This window comes from Varroa jacobsoni, unplaced genomic scaffold, assembly GCF_002532875.2.
Source record: "Varroa jacobsoni isolate VJ856 unplaced genomic scaffold, vjacob_1.0 scaffold_1200, whole genome shotgun sequence".
Taxonomy (NCBI): domain Eukaryota; kingdom Metazoa; phylum Arthropoda; class Arachnida; order Mesostigmata; family Varroidae; genus Varroa; species Varroa jacobsoni.
In genome coordinates, this window is record NW_019214102.1 from 99,479 (window position 1) to 116,580 (window position 17,102).

Below are 17,102 nucleotides of genomic sequence, written 5' to 3' on the forward strand. Positions count from 1 at the left end.
GTTTTTTAATATATCTACATATATCTAAAGGTTTTTTTTAACCATCGACTATTTCAATCCACGGAAATTTCTAATGGAAGACCTCAGGTATCTTCTCACAGTCGTATTGTAACGACGTTTAGCTGTCGATTTAAATTGATTTCACGTTTGTCAGTCCATATCTATTTAATGCATTATATTTCGCAGTATCGTGCGAGCCCACTTAGCCCGGTTTGGTGGACGATAGACATCTGGTTCGATGTACTTGCCCGAGCTGTGTATTTGTCTCCAACACCGCAGGGATGTTTTACCATTCGATGCTCTTACAAACAACGTCATTGCCCACGACGCAACCATTTCTAACGAAATTCCTCTATAAATCATTCAATGACTGTGACGAACTAAGCTGATCGAGAACCTTGAGCAGATCAGCAAAGGGCCAAAGACTGATTTGTGCCTGTCTCCGTTGAAAATTTTGTTGCCTGCACTCTTTCGGCTACAGTAGCTTTGAGTGGTAGTCGAACAAGGGTTGTTTTCAGTCGGTAATGTCCGAATCTGTCTCTACTGCTCTCAATAGGGAAATAACAGAGTGGCGTCTGCAGACAAATTCGACGGGGAAAGCAAAAGCAAGCAGAAGGCTGTAGCAGTAGTAAATAGGCTTAATGTCACGTTGATCTCATGATCGACTAACGCCAAATTCGAATAGGTACTCGCGGGTGTTTACTACCCACTATAGCGAACGTTGTACGTGGGACGACAGGCTGAATGGAAAGAGTTAATGCATTAGACATATAGTTCAAAAAGATGAAATTTTACCAAGCTTGTAAGTAAAAAGCCGATTAATAATTAATTTAATATCTGTCATTTGTTTCCTCTTAATTTAGTTTTTCATCTTCTATGCGTATATTTTTATACCAGCCGTTATATACTCGCCTCTACCACCGTAAAAACAGGCTTCTCATGACAGTATCTGCCTAAGCAGTACCCATGTTGGCGTCTCATAACGTGAAGCTGACTTACCTGTGGTATCGACGAGTCGCCGTCTGCCGCCGCCATTACCTCTGAAAACGGAATTTTCAGTAAAGATAGGTTAGACCTGTGTATAGAAACTAAGCGATGTTCATTGACAGTGAAGCTAACATCAGTGTTATCTACTCCATATATGTACCATATGCACTACTCTCAATGGTGTCTGTGGGTCGTTCCGTCCGATCAGGAAACGTACTTCTATTGCGTGCATTTCTCTTGGACGTCTGCCGAAAATTAATTTGGCCTACATACGTCGGCTAAACATCTGCCGACAGCCGGTTAGATCGACGTCATTTAAGAGTTGCCTGAAGCCGAATGAAACCGTGTATAGCGCGATTTTTTTTATCGGCCGGCTCGATTAATTTGCGTAATGAATTGGAAAAAGCAAAAATTCACCTTGGATACTATTTAGATATATACAAAGATCCATTTTTGAAGAACATTTCTGACGTTTTCAGGATCCAAACGACGCTAGCAAAGCGACATTAAGCATCGTTCATGTTGTCTCGATGTGCCTATCACACCTGAGCGTACGAAATAGTAGAATGCTAGAATAGATATCATAGTAATTAGCGTGCATTTGGCCGCAATACTATGCGGCATTGTATATATCCTTTTCTAAGTTGCTGAAAAATGCTTAAGCAACGTTTTTTACGTACGTTTTTACGTACGTATATCACCAGGACTAAGGCTATTTCAAGTGAGCTGACTATGCGACTCAGTCTGGACGGTTGAACCTATATCTCTACCAGGACCACTCGCCATTGACCCACGTGAGAGGTGGAATAAAGTCGGGAAGACAAACCAAATACAAAAAATATAAATAAAAAGTCTAAAATGGCTTTAGCAATTTACAAGATTACCCTGATACGGAAGTATTAACTGAGATTTAATTTGAACTTAACTCTTGCATGTATCTATGGCTCGTTCTCAGTCTCGCCCTTTTACTATGTGTTGCTTTGGGTTCCTCTTCTGGTTTCCCACCGATTATTTCCTAAGGGGACACGCATTCGGTAGCTCCGTCACAAGAATCCCCTTCTACGCCATCGGGGTAGCTAGACGTTTTGGAGCAACTGGCGAAATTAAGGGTATGATCGAGAAGCAACATTAAAGTCTGAATTTGCCTGAACTCCCCCTTTGCATTTCGTGTCTCAATACGTACTCTTGGTCCCGTCAAGCTACCAGCCGATGTTGGGGCAAACGTGAGGCAGGTCTTTGCGACGTGCCTTGTCCTATGTGATGGCAATATAGGCTCTTGTAGCAAGAGGCTGATAGCTACAGCTTTTCGAATGCAAATTCAACTCATTGACTCTTCTTTTTCTTTATCGTCTGCTTTGCCCCATTGTGTTATTGCCGTGTTGTGCGGTGGTGGTGGTGGCGGCGGCGGCGGTGGCAGGCACCTGCGACTGAAAGCAAGAACGGAGAATGCAAGCGAAAGAGCAACAAAACACGCAGCGAATATCTTGTATAGATCCAGATGCAGTTGGCGTACGAAGACGGATAATCGCGCTAGACAATGTCGGCTACTGATGCCGACGTGTGGGTATGTGTTAATAGCTCTCTGTATACTTGGTCCTGATTGTTGCCAGTGAGGCAACGACTGCACAGATAAGTGACAGTAGCAGCATGTCGAAGTTATACGTTGAGTTAGTCTTATTGGATGCGTGATTGGCTTATAGAGGTTACGTTAATTTGGATGTAAACGTACGTTTGGATATTTTAGTTGTTTCGGATGAACGTACAAACTTTACGTTACAATACACATACAATCATTTCTAGTAGTGTTCTTTAAAGGCATAGAAATCAGCATAAGAAAGAACGTCGACAGGTAAAAAGAGTACGGGCAATTTTTCCACACCTTACTTTCCTTAAGCATCGCATACGAAGTTTTCGTTCCACCTTCCTTTGAGAGCGACGAAGCTGTGGGTATGTTTTGTCCCACAACGGACGCGCTCGTTCAACAATGAGCCCAACATTTTTTATGGGTCTCCCAGTGACTTGATTTCGTATGTATTAAAAGACCATTGTGTCATGCGGACAACAAACGGATGGGTTCATTTAAGTTGTCTATCAATATGGCCCTAGGCCGTTTGGCGCCTGGCCTTAGCCTCAGCCGGCGGATACTGAACATGGTGGACATTATCCTTGTGGTCTATAACTCACTAACTGCCAGAGCATATCATTAAGGAACGCATCCAAGAGCTCCTTCGAGCTGAAGAATGGATAACGTCGAGAACATCCGATTCGTTGGTCCAGGAGCGTTTCGATGAAAACACCAGTCAACTTCTGTTCGTCTCGCCTGTTACAGTTGCATAGCTGACAACTAAGGCAACCTAACCGTCAAAGAGAATAGGTGGCTCGAAGTGTCACGCGTAGGAAATTTACATGATGATCAAGAAACTGCCGCTGTCATCCGCGCTATGTTGGGCGTCCTTCTGTCGTCCCGTTACGGTCTTCGTCAGCGTTGCCGCGAAGTCTCCTGCAGGCAAGCTCAGCCACCGGAACCAACTTGTTTCGTGCATTGACACTTCGAAACCCCATTTATATAGATTCTGCTCTTGCAGCCATTTTGATAGTGGCTCTACAGTTTCTCATCTCTTCGAGGCTATACTTAAGTTTGGAGAAATCTAAAGTTATCAGGGAAAGCGAGGCGTTGACAAGGATATCCTCCGTTTGCGCATACGCCTTTTACTTGCCAATCATAACTATTCATAAAGTCTGAATGTTTTTTTTGACGCAACCTTTTTCTAAGGACAATCCTTATATCGTATTGGTTTTTGGATAGGGTTAAAGCGTAATAGGCTCTTGTTATAATTATCAACTGCTATTTGCGCGTAAAGGGTGTGCTGAGGGATATCGAACATGAAATGTAAAGGTTCTATTTATGATCGAAAAAATTGATAGAACGATATCCTTTCGTAGGTTAAACCACGAAGTATTCTTTTATTAGAAATATTCTCACATGAGCTTTTCTTTTTGAGGAAACTGAAATAATCAAATCAATAAAGAAACATCGGATGAGTCTCACTGTATAAATGTTTTTCAGTGTTGGTCAATGTCAGTGCATGTATTTCCTAAGGAAGATAACTTTAACTTACATTAGTTTGTTCTTCAAGGCTCTACGAAAAGTGACGTCTTTTAATTCCGCATATCTAATCTAAGTATACTATGACTGAGCTCATTTGTGTATTGTAGAACAGACTGTAAGACGTACAGTAAAATATATTACGTATTAGAAATTATATTACTTTTACTACGAGGTGCACTTGATGAATGAGACTCTTGAAGATTCTATCGTCATTTTCTTTCTTTTGAACGCAAGCAGAACATGTCTATCGATTGATCGCTCAAAGCGCTGTTGATGTTCTTCATCTGTTTTTTCTGTACCATATTGAGAATTATTCTTTCCCAACAGAATGTATCTCACAATTACACAAAAAGATCACTTATCAGAGACGAGCTCAGCTACAAGGGAAAAAAGAACCGGTCGTTACGTGCTGTAAAATATCTTCGGAAGAGCAATGCTTCTATTTGAAGTATCTATTAGAAAGGGTTTGCTAGCGGAAACTTCGATCTGCGACAAGAAATGGTTCGTTACAAGTAGCGGCAAAACATCGGCTTACGAGAGTTGAAGGAAATAGCTCAGATAAAGATTAAGAAGGATGTAGCAAGCATTCGTCATTCTTCTTTACATTTCAGCGTTACCTGAGAAACTTTAGGGCCTCTTGGAACGCTGATGGCCTTTTAGTTTCCTACTGTAAAGAACAACGTAGAGCTGACCAAAGAGTGCACTTCTAGTGTGCTATTCGAAGTTGTATGTACGTATATATCTACGTGTGTATATTTGTGTGTCTGTACATTGTCACAAACAGTAGACTCGCATCCAAGTCTATCGTACATTGTTTCAATTCAGGACAATACATAATTTTATTATTTGCTGTTATTTCGAGCATCTCAACCGATAATTCCATAAGCAATATATCTACAAAAACAGAGAGGGACGTTTTTGCCTGCACACAGCAGCCTTTGGTGTCGTTAATTTCGAAATATTCGAAATTATCTCAATATTGTGAAGGCCTTATATCATACACATGGCATCTCAACACCTTACTTAGCTCTTTTGGTCATGCAAACAAATAACCAGGTACGACCGACTGCTAGCTCGAAAACTACTCATCTCCAATACCTTCATCGAGCTCGCTGTCAAGTCCACTGAAAGCCGTCGCATATTGTTACGCCGATAAAATGGAACAGGAAGAATGCAATAGCGTCGGCAGCTGCTGTCGACGCTACCCAGGAGCGTCAACAATTCGATTCCTTGAACAAGCAAAAACGCAACTGTCATTCGATGCCAGAGTTAAACTGCGCGATGCGTCCATTATCACAATACCTTTAGGTGCCTTTTCATTGGAAGTTTTATCTTGGTTCTCAATTTGGTCCGGCCACTCCGCGTCCACCGATGAACGGACGGAGAAAGGGTCGTTATTCAATACGGGCTCTTTCAGCCGCCTGCTCAGCGATCATCAGAAACACTTGCGCGATACCTGCATAGATTCTTCCAGCGATGGCTGCAAGCGGAACTGTTCACGACGAGCAAACGTTTGTTGTTGGTGAAAAGACAAAGGTCGCCGAGGATCAAGTGACGCCATCGCTGAACTCGCAGCCTTGTCACCGCCGATACCAAATGGCCGTAAGTAGCCGTTAATGGAATGACAAACTGACGCTCGCCGTTGTCTGGCTGGAGGTTGATAGATAAAGTGGCTGTCTTTGCCACAGCCACTCCCGCGGTTTTGAGAGCACACAAGCTAAAAATAGATCATAACGTGTAGCGGGGCGGGGTAACAATGTCGGTCGTAACGTGTCGCGGTGAGCGAAATTCGCTAGCAGCAGTACGAAAAGTCGCTGAGGCTAGGGCAGCGGTCTAACATAATTCGTAAGTTCGTGTTGTTCTCTAATGAGAAAAACATGACATGGTAACGATGGTATGGACGACAATAGTCATGCCGTGCTAGCAGTCTCGATCCGTGCTAGCTAGAGCCTGTTGTAGGAACAAAGGCAAAAAGCCAGTAAAGGAATCTATTGAAGAATACTTTAGGTCAACGAGGGCTGCCTGAACAGCTGAACATTGGTACCCCTTTATGTGCTACGCCAGGACTTGGTTTCGGTCGGCACGTAATGCACGTTATACAACGTTATAGGCCACATCAACCTGTAAGGCCATTCATAATCATCTAGCACAAGTTTTATAAAGAAGAGTGAAAATCTAATCGTTTCTGATTACATAAACGACGCAGATACATTATAAAATTTTGCTTGACACATGAGAGTGTTTTTTAAGTATAAGCTAAGTGTATTTATACTTTAGCGCATCCAAGCACTTAAGTTCCAAATGAATATATTTTGCATTTTATGTCCGGTTGCTATATTGTTTCTGACAGCTGGCCGGCAGAAAACAGAACCTAAACAACTTTATGTACCTTTAAGTTTCGCAAGAAAACAACCACTGCACCATTAATAGGACCTTTAATTCTCTTTTAGTAGAATCTAATCCAATAGAATTATACGCCCACAATAGATAGTGTCTAATGATTACGAAAATGGTCATATATATATGATTAGCGTGAATCTATCTATAAAAACGCCAGATAGTTTATCTATTCTAGTCAACTATTGCAGTCCCCCATTGGTTATATAAGTTAGGGTTAGAAATTATAATTTATAAGTTCGTTTGACATAAGAAACTGTGCGTCCGTCTAAATATACTGGAAAAATGGAACGCTCGGCATAAAATATGCCTTACAAGATGTTTTTTAATATAGACTCTACGAACCGCTGGTTAACGACCCACTGATAACACTGATAAAGGGTCAATCGAATTTAGCTGGCTTAGCTTTACGTTAAGACTGAGCTGGGAGGTGGCAACTAGTGAATTAAGCACAAGAAAGCCTCAGCGTTCCGCCATTTCTATAAGTAATAAACCGGTAACTTCTGATTCGTCGCCAGAGGCTGAGGACAGAATATACTCAGCTCACAAACACGGAACTCTGTCGTTTTTTTTTTATTGAATTAGCTGTTTAGCCAACAACAGTGAGAGACAATAGCGAAAGCTAGTGGTGAAACAAATCTAGACGCCGGCAGAATCCACGCAAACTGCGACGTTTTTTCCACGCTTCGCAAGGGTCTTTTCTTATAAAAAGACTGCCACGAACCTCACTCACTTACCGATGCTACAGTGAAGTCTATCACATATGGATCTGCTCGCCTCATCTTCCGTTACACAATGGTGAAGGCGAAATACATGTTTCAAGATATAAAAAAACCTGGGTAGAGCGACATTGATGTAGCGCTTATATTATTGTTCGCGCTGTTCCAGCTTTGTCTTATCGTATGAATTTGGGCTGACCTTATTCATATTTTGCCTCTGAGCTCATATCAAATTCATATGCCAAGCCTGAGGTGCTGCACTGTGTCGAGTGCCGTGAAGGCAGAGGGGTCCGTTAGATTTCTATTGCTGTTAACTTCTGCCGCTGGCGGGGATGTTTGCTCTCTTTGCACGATTAAGCAGAGCGTCTGCGGTAATGGGTGGCTGTTTCCGTTTCATTGTAGCTGCTCGGGTAATGTCTCTAGGACGGTTTAAGAGAATGATATGGATCCCAGTACAGTTGCTGTCAAACCGTACGGTAATATACAATCTAATAAAACTATAAAACATCGCATCAAATAATCACTACCAGCATCTCCCTGTTTCAATGCCGGAGATCGTCGGATTCTATCATTAGTTTGGGCGACGCAATCAAAATAAAAAAAAGGTGGTTTGAAGGCTTGACGCGACGAGCGTCATGCACGATTAAGCGCGCCATTTACGGTTGTGTAGTCGTCATATATGTACATATAAAACTATTCAGTTAGACTGGTCACGTTTATCAACTTAAAGTAGACGTCAATGAAAAGTACGCTTGGCCTGCATTTCTGGCAGGCCTCTCTGAAAATCAGACAACCTCTTTCGTATCTGGAGTGTCATCGGTCCATTTATGTCAATCGATTTCACTGGCATGAAGGCTGAATTACTGCGCGCGTTCCATATAACCCGAACACGATACATGACGTATATGTATTTATAGGCGTTCTTGATTCTGAATTCTACGATCGATATGAGATCGGCGTTAACATAACGTCGCGTTGGGACTCAACATTTATCTATCGATATGAATTATATCTGCGTTATTTAATATGTACAATAAGCATTTTGCCGGCATAATCAGATACCTGCGATAACGTTGTTTTCCTACACACAATATAGACAATATGTTTTTCGTAGAATGAATACTGTATAGTAATTTTTCTCAGGCAGTTTCCATTGAAACTCTGAATTAACAAGCCTTCTTTAATAACTTGTTCCCAAATTGTTGCTTCGGGCAAATGAATACGTACCCATGAGATGGAATAGCTGGCGTTCGCTTAAAACCTCTATATATTACAGTCAGGTTTTTGGCGTCTTGCGTTTCTCCGACTTCCGGATCCGTCTGTAGTTAAAAAGCCGCTATATTGTTCAGTTGTCGTCCTAGCTATCGCATGAAAATCGCGCGATATCAAACAGCGACATTATCGTCGTCCTACGAAATAGAATAATCCCTTCCACGGGAGGCACTTTTGACGCAATCACCACTAGCAAGTCGCTCTACCTTGAGCAACACGTCGTGACTCGAAGGAGTACGCTGACGGGCACCGCATGCTTGCCGTCAGAATCTCGACGTCAACATTATCTGGCTTTTCTATTATTTGATTTTTTATTATTACGCACACGCAGCGATTACCACAGTAGCAAACACCGTTACGAGGGACCGGCACGTACACAACACACAAATGCAAACTCAGAGCACATTCTTCCACCGCTGCCGCCCTACCTCTTAGTCCGCACTCCCTTTCAGTGTCGCGTCAGTCACACTTTGCCCACCTCCAGTGTGCTCCCCCCTTCGACACAACAAAACCCTTCAGCCGCCACAGCGTTAGGACTCCTTCAGCGTCGTGTACTCCTTCACCAATTACACCACCCAGACCACATTGGGCTCATACTCCAACACACATACTGTAGGTCCATCGACTTAGATTGCCACTGGAAAACATCGATTTCTACTCGGGCTTCGAATTGCACTAGCAAACGAGGTATCTTTACAGTAACTCTATTATTAACCTCTAGTAGTCAGGCGGCATTGCTTAACTGCTTGTGTGCATGTGTGTGGGTGGGTGGGTGGGTGAGTGAGTGAGTGTTGTGCGTCCTGAGCTTCGGAGGCTCTTCACGAGCGCTCACCGTTCTTCGAGAACTTGCTTTTCAGACGCTCTCCAACAAGTCCAGCCAACTGCAGAGAGGTCCAGCGCTCAGCTCTCACCACAGTATTTGGCTGCTGCTTGGAGCGGTCCGGTGGTCTCCGTTTAACGGTTTGTTACGAACGACAGTAGTGCTCCTCGTCAGCGGTGAGATGGCTGTTTGGTGTCCCTGTCAGCTGTAGACTGTAGAGTAACAGGGTGCCCCCTAGTAGAAGGAGGAGGGTAACAGGAGAATAGGAGAGAGAGACAGGATAATGGAGCTAGGCAGACCCACCGGCGAATCAGGAAAGAGTATAGCCATCGTTCACGCCATAAGTGGGAAAGGACACACTCAATGCAAGCAAGCTGGGTCACTCAGGAGAGCAACTAGGACGTATAGAGAGAAAGGGAAATTGAGAGGGTATGAGACGCGCGGCTCTAAGAAGTTGCATACGATTCTTGCTTGTTGGTTGGAACCCATGCTTAGGTAAAACCCAGATCTGTACAAACCCACTTAAGATCATTGGTGCTATCATAGGTGCACGCATCCTATTCAGGTCCTGTCTGCTTGTTTGTAGAGAAAGCGGTACAATATTAGCGCGGGCCTTGTCAGCCATGTGCGTATACGACGCGGGCGCGAAATATCTGGATCATTTTCATGAAACTAACGTCTATAAAACCCGTTTCGAAAATCAAAATGGCGGAAACATAATTCTGCGTTTAGTATCAACCTAACAGATCCGATCTGATCTCCCATGCGGTGAAATTTATTGAGCATTACGCAACAAAGTGTCTGCAGTATAGCACATGGAGATTGAAATTGAAAAGAAATGGCAATGAGCCAGGAACATGGTTGTATTGTTCAATGTCTGTTTCGTTACACAAGCTAAAACTACGAGCCAATCACGACTGTACTGGCTCTCATACAGTTCGATGTATCCGACAATGACGGTTGACGTTCGATTATTCTACGTAAACCTCAATCATTGGATCGGTATTTGATCTTTGCAAACATTGCTTGCCCCATTAGATCACTGCTTGTATTTCGCTTAGTGGCTTATTTTCAGACGAAAAGACCATCATTTAGTACTGGAGCTGCTTCGAAATTCGAAAGCTAGCTTTAGGACCCCTCAGTATGACAGTGAAAGATTCAATATTACGTGGGTATAATTTATAGTTTCATTTTTTCGGCATATTGCAGTTTGGCTATACATTCATGCGTTCAATACCGTTCAGAGTCGGTAGTATTTATTTCCTGGGACTATACTTGTCCAATTTATCATTTTTGTCAAAGCATGGTTCGTATTTCCAGTATCAACATGCCCATCAATTGGGCGCCTGCTTAGCATCGTCCACCATCCAGTTAGCTGATTTCGTTCGAGCTATGAGCGCATAGGTACACTGTACATGTATACATCAGCAAACGTATCGCATGTGAGAGTGGGCACAGCGTTTTGAACGATTATCGCGCCTATGAAAGACTGCTCCAATCGATCGTACTACGGCGTGTTACTAGTCTCGCACACTTTTCGGTGATTTGTTCTTTTCTCATAATAGCAGTAACCCTGGTAGCTGTAATTTTGCATCAACGATAATTATAGATAATTGCTATCAGAATAGATGGAGTACGAGTGGTCCCTCTTCATTTGATCATCTTCGACCAATCATCTCTCTGCATGTACGTACTGTATCTTCAACATGCGTGCACAATTAGATTTGAGATCGTTAATTTTCTCACTGTACTGCTTCATACATGCAAGGTATAGCGGACGAATCTTGTCTAGGTCTGTCCCGTGTTTAAAAGTTGATGATGTCTACATACTCGTAGTTAGATGCCGCTATAAAATCCATTATTATACCATTAGACGCCTAAGGCGGCTGTATTAGACAACGGTACGAATTGAAAGATGTAATGCCATCAACCGTTGGGTTAGTGATTCTGGGCGATGTGGGTATGATATGCGATGGGTAAATAATGAGGCATCAAAGACGGGTAACTAACAAGGATAAAAGTGAGGTTAATGACGATTTATAGCTAAAGATTAGAGCTAAACATTTCATTGAGTAACACAAACAAGGCACTGTGCTTTTTAAGCGAGGCAGAGTAAGATCATAAGGACACATGGATTTGCCTATATTAGGTCGTAGCAACTATACGGGTTACAACAACTATATGGAAATTCAATGGAATGTGTGCGCAAATTCTACCATTTGCTTATACCTTCGCTTTGTTAGCTCCTACATTAGCAAGGACTATTCCAAAATTTGGATCTAGCCGAATCTTTTTTTAGCCCCACCAAAGTACTGCAACAATTTCGAAGGCGCAGGTCTTTTCCTCGCAGATTCTGTTATGGTTGTCCCAATGCATTTCATAAGTATTTTATGTGTGGGTTTCGATATAAGCTTAACAAACAGAAACGGTGTACTGGCTACATGTATAAAGGGAGAAAACACTTTACCATAAATATAATGGTATGATTTTTTCGTTTTATTTACGTATAAATATAATGTTGTTTTCGCTTGTCGACCTTTTCCGATCAGCGATAATGTAGACTTTTAGCGAATTTTTTTTTTCGGTCTACTACTGCTCAGTTGAGTCCTTGATCCTTGCGTATCTCCTTGTCAGCGTGCTTCAGGCCAATCCAAGTGTTCATCTGCTCACAGCGTAGCGTTGACCACACGACGTGGTCTCTGAGACCAAGGATCTGAGCTGCCGCGAGGGCGGCGGCTTCAGGAAAAAGAACGGTGGTGCAGCCCAGGCCAGATGGAACCCGCATCGAGCTCCAGATATCCTCAGCGCCCCAGTCGGGCGTCACAGGAGGGCAGTTAATAGTTGGAACATTCACATTTCCGCTAGTTACAGGCCCTAGACCGTTTGAACGACCAGCAACAGCAATGAATACAAGAGGTACGCCAAGTCCTTCATACTCGGCCATAATATTCAAAGCCTGAAAGGTTCAGGAAAATATTAAATTAGTGGTTTGCTTATTTTCTGCTAAAATTAAGGTGGCAATGGTCTTACAGCACAGTACGAGGTTTATACAGAGCAATCATAGATTTTTCAGAGCTAACGTTTCTAAAGTACATTTCATAGGATAGAACAAATCAGTTATGCAAACATTAATCCCTTCTCTATACACAAAATGCGCAAATATGTTAGACTAAAACCACATATATATTATCGAAGGAACAGGTGTTCAAAGGCACCATTCAACTTTACCTAGTAGGGTATCAAAGATACCAGGGGCAATAGACTCCTGTAAATATATTTACCTGATCAGTGTTCTTGTGAGCAGAAGTGATTCGCATTTCGGTAGGAATCTGATATTTAGCAAGATGCTTCTTGATCTGATCGCAGTGGGCGCGATCGCTTGCCGAGCCCATAAGGATAACTACCTAACGATTAGCAGAGGTATCATAGAGACAACTATTATATCCCGACAAGGCAAATGAGTAAATTAAAAATAGTTGAAGTATGCTATGTGAACATGGCCCGTTGATTTAGGTTAGTTAATGAGAGATTAAAAAAAAATAAGATTCTTTAATCGTATGCCGTAGTTATTAGGAATATTAAATCGACATGTCAACCGACTCTACTTTTCTGCATTAAGTTAACTAAACGTTATTTTCTTCTGCACATACCATGTCCGATGATAATAGTAAGACATTGGAAATTCTACTTTTTCTTTTTGTTTTTGCAAATCGGCCTTCTGCTAGTTAACCAGCTTAAAAAAATACCTACGAAACCCTAGAAAAACGTTGCAACTTACTTGAGAGATAGGCTTTGGAACAAATTTTTTCACCTGTTCCGCGACCCACTTAAAGTTACGTTTGACGCTTTCAAGCGCCTGCGGAGTGACTTCATGCAGATTACGGTACACTTGTTTATCAACCATGAGACGCTTATCTCCGCTAGGCCAAAGCCGCCATGAATCCGAGTCGATCAGGTCAGCGAGGATAAGCTCCTTGGTCTCAATATCCACACCAAACTCCACCTAGAGACATGTCATGCATACTAGTAATTATCCATTTCAGCATATAGGCTATAAACATTGGAAACTATTCGATTCGTTACGCAACATTATGTATAGAATCTCAGAGCATGTTATTATGCAGTAGTCACAATGTCTACTGCCTTCAACGCAAGATGATGACTCGATCTAAACAAACAAATTCAATAACGTTTCTTACCTTCATGTCAATGAGCGAACAGTCAAGCGACTGCCATCCGCGCTCCAGCACCTCAAATACGGTGCGCGTCATCTTGAGCATAATCTCCACCTACAAAATCTCAAAGGTGGACCTATGACTTGAAAACTCAGGGCTACAAATTCTTAATCGATAATAAATTAGTTTAAATATTTCTTTAAATATGATGATAAGAAACAAACAACTTGTAAGAAATAAATAAAGGTATGCTCTTTTCTGGAAATAAAATATAGGGGCTACAAGTTAAGGTCAGGCAATCAATTGTGCTCGATACAACTACTATGGTATTTAGTCTGATACGGTCAGCCTGAATTAGTTTTCAAATATATCTATAACTGCGATTTATTCTATCTAGGAAGAGCTATCAAATGCTTCCGTAAGGATTCTATTCATTGTTACACGCTTTGCGTGTAGCACCGCACCCTGTACATATATGAAGTGCTACTACATAGTCGAGAAAATGAGAATTGTACATAACATCCTGGCTGAATTGCCTTTAGGAGCGATCTATCCACCTCATCAGGTCCGATGACAAGTCCGGCACAGGTTAACTTAGCTTCGATCAACTGCTCACTGCTCCATTGAGGATCATGATTTGCGTCGTCCTTGAAAAACGTCTCCAGCTTGGGCGGATTAAATCTGTAACCTTCCTTGACTCCTGGCATACGCTTAAGGAAAGAACCAGTTGCAAGACGCCTGGCAACCCATTCGATAGGAATCATGTCGCATTTTCGTGCAACGAGTGACTTCTCATCATGTTGTCGCACAAAGTGAGTCTTTACTCCGCAACGGTTTAGGTAAGCGAAGATTTGACAGGCTGTTTGATTTGAGATAGCAGCTTTACCTAAAACGAACGTAAACAGGTTATCGTATTTGTCATACTTGTATATTTTTATACACTTAAGTGGTTCTAGTTGATGTAGCTTGCTAATATACACAGCCGACACCTACTGAAAATATAACATTCATAAACAAACGTTAGTAATGAAGACGGTCTGAACGAAACTAAAATCTTCGTACGTTCCCTCTTACCACAAATCGTACCACAAGCAGATATATGTGACAGATAAACGTCATTTGATGGTGAGTGGCTGTCTTATCTCTGAGGTGCAAGTCACGAGAGTGCACAACAAAGTATAGATTACGTTAGAAACGGACCCGCCATGTCGTCAGCTCGAGTACCATCGCCAGCGGTGATGCGATCCTTCGAGATGAGAATGCAGTTTCCAGGCTCATTCGGTAGATCACAAACAATCTTGGTCTTCCCCTCAATTATTTTGGCACCGAGTTTGATACCGCTCACTGGAAAAATATCATCATAACAATGGTTAAGGGCCAGTGGGTCAGTTATCACTAAGCTGGCACTGAACAAGAGTTAAAGCTGTTGACTTCGAGATAGAGTACGCATTCGAAATGATGTCCACTCAAACAGATCCGGAGAATAATAATACAGAATAATTGGGCAGGTGAACTGGGTTAGTTAAAAATGAGTGTTCATGTATTTCCTTCTCTATAGTTATATAGAATCATTACTGTTAGGGCATTTTATCGAAAGGATGGCTTTTAGCGCAAGTTTGCAGGTCAGTTATTACAAATAAACGTATGGCTCTTGACCATACGTTAATGCCATTGGTCCTGGTGAGCAAGCTTTGAAACTTTCCACTCAATGCTTCTATACTCAAAACATACAACAAGGACATGATCCCGCCTGCCAAGAGAAGAACTTATGCTACAAGATCGTTCAACAAACAAACGGAAACTCCTCCTATCGTCAATCTAATTAGTTTAGACGAAGCAGCCCGTTTACACCAGAGTGTATGGGTTCTTCAGCGTCAAGCCAGCCGACAGCGTAAATAGATTTGAAGCCAGACAGGATACTACGCATACAGGAAGCTTGACTGTTTTAGCATAGACCACTATTTAGTCAGCGTCATGCTGTCCATGGAGATATGGGGATGGATACCACTATTTCTGATAATAACGTTGTTATCACTTCAATGATCCTGTAAAATGGTTCTAATATTGAATCGATTACAATGGTGCCTGCCACCATCGAAGATTTTATAAAGTGTCCTACACGAAGTGGACAATAACACACTATTTTAGTAGTCCGCTTCGTGCATTGGCTTCAAGCGCCAGGACAACGTTTGCTATGCAAATAAGCATACACCGGGCTTGAACCCGGGCTTGCTCTGTTGATGGTATAATACTGACCTTTTTACAAATGCTGAACGGGCAAGGGCCGTTTTAAGATTAGCAGTCTACCGTTGATAAGATCCTTTACGATAAGATAAATACTACAAAGGGGAATGTATCTAATCGTCGGTGACCTCCCTGATAAAATCGGTGGATAGCGCTCTGTGAATAGGCGAATGCTGTTTCAAAGCACCTACACTGTCTAATGGTAGCACAAGTTATAAATATAGTCTGTAGTATCTAAATGCTTTGAGCTTCACGCTAGGTATTAGCATTAAGGATCTTTGCTTCAGTGCGTATAACCTATAAAAGGTCACGTCGTCAATTTAGGAGCCTGTTAAAACGCAACACTGAAGACAAATGACACATGGCTAAATATTAAAAGTAACGAGTAGAAATTTATTGCTGCATTGTATTAAGTGGTACCTACAACAGTCCACATCGATGCTAGATAGGGTCAGTAGCAATGAGTTGAGACAATGAATGTCAGAAAGAGTCGCCACAACCGAATACACTTGTCTTAATGATCGAAAATCGAAGATAATTGAGACACCGTCAGTGCGCTGTCATTAATCACTCCCTATAGTATATATATAATCAGTCCCCAAAACCCTCCTATATAATCAGTCCCTATGACCAGTTATCAGGCGCATTGCTCATCATATATCTCTGCTTATTTGCCTCGTAACTTGCTAAAGGTCTAAATCCAAAGGCTCCGTTTAATCAGCTTTTATTCAAATGCACGAAATGTACATCTTCTAGGAATCTTCATCACAGCTTTTTGTACACAAGTACATATAACATCAGGTCCAACACGTAACAGCAGTTACGTAACATCAAAACCTATAAGAATAAACTTACCTGACATATTGGCAAAGCTCTGAGTTTTTGTTCTGAGTACAACACGAACCGTTCGCAACTCCAGGAGTTACGCCAAAGACGTATGCCTGAATGTTCGCACGTTGGAACGGGCGGGGGGGGGGGCCTCAGTGAGATGGCGCCGTTCAAAGATAGAATCACATCTAGGCACCCTCGCCCTGAAGGAAGGGATGTGAGCAACGACGTCACAGCCACTGCACGACAGATTCGTTCCGCTGTGTGCCTCCCTGTGAAAAGGTAAGCCCTTAAGGAAACGATGAGGACATTTCGTCTTACATCAAACAGTATCAGTCTAGATGCATAACAAGCTGATAGGAAAGGTATTGTCTTGCCTCGGTAGATACGTTTGGATGGTTACAGAATTGACAATGCTGCCTATGTTTGCGATTGATGCGAGGTAAAATTCGCGGCCAAATTTGCCCATGGACCAAAATTGGTCATTAAATTCGAAAAACAATTTGGTTTATGTCACTCAGGCGATAGATTTTAAGCACATAAGAAATTAT

General features: G+C 42.1%; 2 protein-coding genes across 3 annotated transcripts in view; both read right to left on the reverse strand.

The window, feature by feature from the left end:
- The window catches only part of p130CAS (Serine_rich_CAS and FAT-like_CAS_C domain-containing protein p130CAS), a 108,748-nt gene extending 99,234 nt beyond the window's left edge, over positions 1-9,514 (reverse strand). For both annotated transcript variants that reach the window (XM_022845853.2, XM_022845847.2), the window contains exons 1-2: positions 8,440-9,514; positions 1,000-1,040 (exon numbers count right to left, since the gene is read on the reverse strand). In XM_022845853.2, coding sequence (XP_022701588.1) covers positions 1,000-1,040; positions 8,440-8,443 — 45 coding nt within the window. In that variant the 5' untranslated portion in view covers positions 8,444-9,514. The remainder of the gene's footprint in view (positions 1-999; positions 1,041-8,439) is intronic.
- A 2,259-nt stretch (positions 9,515-11,773) lies between these two features.
- Paics (PAICS bifunctional enzyme) lies at positions 11,774-16,692 on the reverse strand. Its single transcript, XM_022845857.2, has 7 exons — positions 16,579-16,692; positions 14,680-14,823; positions 14,037-14,365; positions 13,504-13,593; positions 13,083-13,307; positions 12,586-12,708; positions 11,774-12,260 (listed from the first exon to the last, which is right to left on the reverse strand). Exons 1-7 carry the CDS (start codon positions 16,583-16,585, stop codon positions 11,901-11,903), a joined length of 1,278 nt encoding a protein of 425 aa, XP_022701592.1. The 5' UTR covers positions 16,586-16,692; the 3' UTR covers positions 11,774-11,900.
- Positions 16,693-17,102: the final 410 nt, after the last annotated feature.